The sequence below is a fragment of the Cygnus olor genome, chromosome 1 (assembly GCF_009769625.2).
Source record: "Cygnus olor isolate bCygOlo1 chromosome 1, bCygOlo1.pri.v2, whole genome shotgun sequence".
Classification (NCBI taxonomy): domain Eukaryota; kingdom Metazoa; phylum Chordata; class Aves; order Anseriformes; family Anatidae; genus Cygnus; species Cygnus olor.
The window spans coordinates 208,759,343-208,766,264 of NC_049169.1; the positions used below are offsets into that span (position 1 = coordinate 208,759,343).

A 6,922-nucleotide genomic window follows, 5' to 3' on the forward strand; every position below is an offset into this window, starting at 1 on the left:
CAGCCGTGTTTCTCCCCGCCATGCCAGCCTGGCTGCACGCGCACCCTGCACCAGCAGCATGCTGGTGGCCCTGGGAGCCATCACTGGTGCCCCCACTCATCTGCACTTGGCTGTGCTGCCCCCCCCTCCTCTTTCTCCAGAAGCCCCTGAGGCTGAGCTCAGCAGTAAATGGGCGCCCCTGGAGCAAATCCCTGGTGCTCCAGCGCCCTGCAAAGTGCAGCCCTGGGCTTATGAGAAGAGGGAGTGGGGGGGTTTTGGGGGTGACGTGGGCTGCACCGATAGCAGTGCCCTGCCTGCCCATGAATACCTACATGTATACATCCACACCCACGCACGCAGCCCCCCGGGAAAGGCTCTGCCCACCCCAGGCAGGAGGCAGAAGCCAGGAGACGCACGCTGCAGGGTTTATTCCCACTGATTTCTGCACCCGGGTCCGTGGGGCACAGTGCATCGAGCACCAGTGGGGATGGGCTCACCCCAGCCAGGACCCCCAGGCTCAGCCCCCCAGCATGGGGGGGCTCCCAACACCTCCCCAGCACTTCTGGAGCCCCCATCTGTCACCACTGTCCCCGCTGTGCCTGCTCCGGAGTCCCCGACCGTACCAGGGATGAGCCACCCGCGGGATACCCGGGGTGGTGTGTGTGGTGGTGCCGTCAGGCAGCTTTGCTGATGACCAGCATGCTCATGAGGAAGACCATGATGAAGAAGACCCACATGAAGAAGCGATCCATCACCTTGGCCACCTTCTTCCACTCCCCAGCGCGGCGCTGGGCGGCTCGGTGGCGTCGGAAGCAGCCGGCGATGTAGCCCACGCTGCTCAGCAGCACGTGGTGGTGGCAGAGGCAGTGGCCCCGGGGACACGGCCCCGGCTGGGCGCTCACCCCAGGGTGCTCCTGCGGCCCCATTCCGCCCGTGCCCGCCTGCCGGGGGCTGCTGCAGCTCTCGCCAACCTCGCAGACGCAGAGGGCGCGGGCCAGGTGGTGCAGGATGAGGCGCCGTGCCCACGGCGGCACCGGCCTGGCCCCCGGCCCGCAGTGATGGACGTTCATGATGAAGATGGTCAGCGCGGTGGAGGCGGCGATCATGGTCATGGTGGCGATGTAGTACTTCCCTGCAAGGCGGGCGGTGGCGCTGAGGGGCAGGGGCAGGGACCCCCCCTCACCACGAGGGCCCCGTCCCCAGCACCCCCCAGCCCCTCGAGGGCTCACCGATGAGCGGCACACTCTCCGACGGCGGCATGCTCTCCGCCACCAGCAGCTGGAAGACGGTGAGGGCCAGCAGCACCGTCACCCCCAGCGAGACCTTCTCCCCCGAGTCAGCCGGGAGGTAGAAGCCCAGGGGCGCCAGGAAGGAGATCATGACGCAGGGCAGGAGCAGGTTGAAGATGTAGAAGGAGGCGCGCCGCTTGAGCAGCAGCGTGTAGGTGACGTCGGGGTAGGGCTCCGAGCAGCACCCGTAGGTGACGACGTTCCTCGTGGCCGGCATGCCCAGCACCTCCCACTCCACGTTCTCCACAAAGTCCGTCAGGTCGCCCGCGTCCAGCCGGTTGCGGAGGTCGATCTGGTTCCCGTTGTAGGTCCAGGAGCCGAAGGTGAGGCGGCACTGCTGCCCGTCGAAGGGGAAGTAGGAGACGTCCACCTTGCAGGAGCTCTTGGTGATGGCGGGCGAGTCCCACATGATGTGCCCGTCGGAACGCAGCACCACATTGGTCTCCATTGAGCCGCTGAACCGGTCGTCGGCGCTGGGGCAGGGGTGGCCGTGGGGCAGCTGCCGTGGTGCTGAGCCCCAGCGGGGCGCGGGGCTGGGGGCCGGGGCTGGTGCGGGACCCCCACACTGCACCCTGCCAGCATCCCGCTGCCCTCCCGGGGTGGCCTTGTCCCTCGGGGTGGTCCCACGCCTGCAGATGGCCCCTCAGTCCCCCCAGCCTAGCAAGGATGATGGCCTCACCCCCCCAGGACCCCTTCCTCCAGCCCCAAGTTTGCGATGACCCCCTGCAGCCCCCCTGGGTCGGGGAGCGGCAGGGGCGAGCGCGACCCACTTGTTGTAGAGGACGATGTCCGGCCTCCAGACGTAGCTGCTGGGGATGCGGATGCTGTCAATGCCGCCGTAGGCGTCCTTGTCCCAGGTGAGGTGGGCGTCCAGCCAGGCCTGGCGGACCCACAGGTAGGAGGTGAGGACCTGGTTCCTCTCGTCCTGCGAGGGCGGAGGGTGGGCGCGGGCACCGGCCCCAGCACCACCTGCAGCCCCCCCATGTGCACAAGGGCTTTGAGGGGCTGAGATGGTGTCCAGGGGGTTGTGCTGAGGTTGTAGGGTTTGAGCTGGTTTGGCAGGGATATGAACTGGTTTCAAGAGGTTTGAGCTGGTTTGGGGAGCTGCTGGACTGGCTTTGAGGGGTGGCTGGGATGGTTTTGAGGCATCTGAGCTGGTTTTGAGAGGTCTGAGCTGTTTCCCAGCTGTCTGAGCTGATTTGGGGGCATCTGGACCACTTTGAGGGGTCTGAGCTGGCTTCAGATGGTCTGAGCTGATTTTGGTGTGGCTGGGCTGATTTCAAGAGGTCTGAACTGATTTTGGGGCGGTGGGGCTGGCTTTGTGGGCCTGAGCTGCTTTGTGGGGCTGAGCATCATCTTGGGGGTCGGGCAGGACCCACCGGCAGAGCAGAGCCCAGGCGCACGGTGCCAGGAGCGTGATGGGGACAGAGACGTGCCGGTGCCGGGGACAGAGGCGTGCTGGTGCTGGCTGGGTGCCGGTGCTCACCATGTCGATGATCTGGGACAGGGTGACCTGCAGGGTGACGTTGAGCGCCCGGTCCGTGTCCTCCGCGGGGCGCAGGGCGCTGGAGTAGTTGGCGAAGAGGTCGTGGAGCAGCTTGTGGGCGAGCCTGCCCTGCGCGCCCCCGCAGCCTGCGGGACCCGACACGGGGTGAAGAGGTGCGACGGCAAGCATGGGGACACCGACCCCCTCCCCACGGCTGGTACCCCACCACATCCTGCCCAGTGCTGCTGCTGGGACCCCCATGCCCCCCAGTCCAGTCCCCACCTTTGCCTTCCCTCGCCACCCTCCAGGGATGCCCAAGCTGAGCCAAAGTCCCTGCCTGTGGCAGCCTCGTGCACTGGCTCCCTCATTCCCCATCCCATATTTCTGGCAGCCCAACCCCAAAATTTGTTTTTTTTTTCGTATAATCACAGAATCAAAGAATCTCAGAGTCTCCCCAGCTGGAAGGGACCCACAAGGATCGAGTCCGACTCCTGTCTCCACACAGGAGCACCCAAAAATCAGACCCTATGTCTGAGAGCATTGTTCAAACACTAAGAATCATAGAGTCATGGAATATCCCAAGTTGGAAGGGACCCATGAGGATCATCGAGTCCAACTCAGTGCTGTGCCCACTGCCCTGGGGAGCCTGTCCCAGTGCCCGACCACCTCTCCGTGAAGAACCTTTTCCTAACACCCAGCCTGACTCCTGTTACAGCTCCATGCCGTTGAACAAATCTTTCTCCTATTTGCCAAATATTTCTATTGTTTTCTATGATTCCTGTTATTTCTATTATTTCTGTTCCTGGTCCCACCAAAGCCAGGAGGAGCTCTGGCTCCTGGGGGGAGGAAGCACCCCAGCACAGGGGTGGGGAGAAGGGATCTGTTCCCCCCACCCCAGCCTCTCTTTAGGGCCATTTCTTGGCTAATGAGAGCCCCCAGGCCAGGGCAGCGGCCGGTGCCTGTCCTGTCTTTGCTGGAAGCTGGACGAGCTGGATTGCGTTTCATGGGCGGCAGGCACCGGGCGAGATGAGCTTACAGAGCTGGGCATCGCCGCCAGCAGTGCCGGAGCCCGGGCTGCTCCGTGCAGGCGATGGAGCTGCAGCACAGCCCACGGTGAGTCCCCGCTCCCCAGAGCCCCCGGGGCTGGGACCGGGCAGTGGGGGCCCAGGGCAGACCCTGCCCACTGCCTGCAGCTCCCAGGGGGTTTGCTCCGCTCACCCAGTTTATTGAACTGGGGCCCTGCTGGTCCCAGTTCAGGCTGGCAGGTGGCAGCCCTGGCACCGACACCTTCCCAAGGTGCTTACCTGGGACCAGGACGGTGCTGGCAAGGCTGAGCGCCAGCAGCCACCCGGGCAGGCGAGCGCCCGGCTCCATCCTCGTGCTCCCGGGGCCGTCAGGTGCCAGGCGCTGGGGACATCGCGGGTGTCACCTGCTGTGTGTGCAGCCCCTCCTCACGCAGCATCTCCCAGGAGCCGGGGAGGGTTTTGGTGCAGCATTTAAGGGCTCGGCGCTGGCTGACGTCAGGGTTGGGGACAGAGGCTGCCCCGACGTGGGGAACGTGAGAAAGGCACATGGCCGAAACCAATGGGCGAGAGATGCCCCGAAAGGCTTTGTATGGGGAAAAAGGTGCGATAAGCCCAAACCGGGCACAGCCTCTGCCCCAGGGAGGCCAGCAATGGCCTCCAGTGATGGAGGAGGAGGAGAAGGAGGAGAAGAAGGAGGAGGAGGAGGAGGAGGAGGAGGAGGAAGGTTGAGCTGCACCCTGCCTGGGTCACCTAGCCTGGAGGCCACAAAGGGTGGTGTTGGAGGTGATGGAGGCAGTGGTGGGTGGGTGCAGACCTTGCGGGTGGAACCACCTCTGGGAAGTCTGTGCCAGCATTTGGCCGCCCTCATGGTAAAGAAATTTTTCCCAATGTCCGTTCCGACCCCCCCAGTGCGGCTTCGTGCCATTCCCAGTGTTCTGCCACCGGTTACAAGGGAGCAGAGACCGGCACCTCCCTCCGCGCTTCCCCTCCTCAGGGAGCTGCAGAGTGCGCTGCGGCTGCCTCTTGGGCTCCTGTCCTCCACACGGGACAAACCGAAGTGCTGGGGGATTTTGGATACAGGAGGCAAAGCAGCGAGTGGCAGCGGGGTCCCTGTGTCGCTCATCTCCTCCCGCTCCCGCGGCACCCCCTTGGCACCCTTCCTATGCTAATCCCCAGCAGCAGATGCCAAGCAGAGCCCGATCGGTTTTAAGGCTGGAGGTTTTGTTTCCAGGCGGTGAATTATTCATCCCCCGCCCGCAGTCCCAGCCACGCTGCTCCCCGGGGCCTGACGCGAGCGCCAGGGCAGCAGCTGGGCTTGCAGAGAGGCAATTACCGTAATGGAAGGAGGCGAAGGCGGCGCGACCCGGCTTCCTGCGTGCCCGTGGCCTCGCCGTGGGTGTCACCTTTACGCTGGGCGAAGCCGCCGCAGCGCTGGCCCTGAGCCTGGCAGTGACCACCCAGCCCGAGAGCGGGGACCCTGCCACCCGTGTCTGGGACAAGGGATTCGGGGCACCCGACTCCAGCCCCAGCCCTGGGGGCTGCTGCCCCCAGCACGGGGCAATGGGGGGAGACCCGCGGTCCTTCAGTCCCTTGTTGAAGCTGTTCCAGCTTCCGTGCAGCACAGAAAAGCACGTCCTTCTGCTCGCCCTGAGCTGTACCTGGGCTTCTGCCTCGTCTCCCTTTGGCAGTCCCAAGGACTTTCCGTCAGTACCGCTTCTGGTCACACCACGCTGACGGGCTGAGCGCTGGCACTGCCGGTGTCGGCGCCACACCACCGCAGGTTTGTTTGCTCCTTGTCCATCCCCTTCCCGACTGCAGGTGAGCACTGAACTTTTGTTAAAAAAATGATCCACGAGTCCAAAACTTCAGCCCAAGGTGGAGGGGCCTGCTCAGGAGCCACCACTTCCACCCCTCAGAGTTGCAGGTGGCCGGGATCCCCGGAGATCGCCTCATCCGAACCTCCTCCGTTGCCTTTCTGGGGACAGAGGAGAGGCTGCCCAGCTCCCCTGCTTGAAGGCAGACAGACGGGCTCTTGCTCACCTCTGAGTCTCCGCAGGAAGCTCCCTGTGGCCAGGGCCTTTCACAGGTATCAGAGTGGCCGCTGCCGCATGCCAGTTCCCTCAGGGCTTACGGGGGCACCCAGTCGGGTCCCAGTTTGAGCACTCCTCAACCTCATGCGCCAGAGGTCCTTGTCCCAGCCTTTCCCCCAACTCAGGGAGCTGGGGCTGCTGAAGACCAGCCTCACCCATACACACAGGGATGAGGCCATCCAGCACCTTTTCCAGGTCCGTTGTGATCACATCCCCATCCCACAGCGCACCCACGTTTCTCCTAGGCTAACTGCTGCTGGTGACGTACAGGAAGTCTGTTCCTGTTGTTCTTCACATCCCCCAAAAGATTCAGCTCCGGGGGGCTTTGGTGTTCCTCATGCCAGCCCCACACGCTCAGAGCCTCTCCATTCCTCCCAGGTCACCCATCCCTTCTTCTAGCCCTTGTGTTTGCCTCATGTGAGAAAGAAAGTTGTGTTTTTGCAACAGAAAAATCCACTAAACTGGCGTATCCAAATGTGATTGTGCAGGCATGGCAGTGGCGTAGCAGGGGGGAGTACGTTAAGCAGGTAAGGGGAAGGTCCTCCCGCTGTCCCAAAATAAGGAGGATGTCTAGGAAAAACAGGATGAGCAGTGCGAAATCAGTAAAAACTAAAATCACAGGCCCTCTAGTCACGAGAAAAGAAGGGAAAAAAAGGGAAAGGAGAAATTAACTGTTGGTGAAATAAAATTGCACATCTATGGTATAGAAGTGTGTCAAGGGGGTTGTGAACCCATAGTACTCAGTCAATGAGGAAACGGGAGAAATCAGGTGTTGGGTAACAGGGAATATGAGGTTAGGATGTATTTTTGCTGGGCACTCCGGCTTGCAGGACGCCCACCACTGCAATTGCAAATAAAACAGCTTCACAGAAGTCCCTGTCTGAGAAAATTGAGATTTTTCTCACACTCATTCCCTTCTCTCAGGATCCGACCTTCCTAAAGAGCCAGCACCTGCCCACCGCCACCGAGCCCAAATCACTCAGCCGAAACAAACCACAGGACCCATGCCTGTGGAACTGAAGCCTTATTAAAAAGCAAAGAAAACGGTGGGAA

The 6,922-nt window shown here is 62.4% G+C and overlaps 1 protein-coding gene across 1 annotated transcript; it reads right to left on the reverse strand.

The window, feature by feature from the left end:
* Positions 1-390: 390 nt before the first annotated feature.
* Positions 391-4,436, reverse strand: CHRNA10 (cholinergic receptor nicotinic alpha 10 subunit). The gene is made up of 5 exons (XM_040535238.1): positions 4,059-4,436; positions 2,755-2,900; positions 2,039-2,193; positions 1,209-1,741; positions 391-1,111 (listed from the first exon to the last, which is right to left on the reverse strand). Exons 1-5 carry the CDS (start codon positions 4,126-4,128, stop codon positions 654-656), a joined length of 1,362 nt encoding a protein of 453 aa, XP_040391172.1. The 5' UTR covers positions 4,129-4,436; the 3' UTR covers positions 391-653.
* Between the last annotated feature and the right edge of the window lie 2,486 nt (positions 4,437-6,922).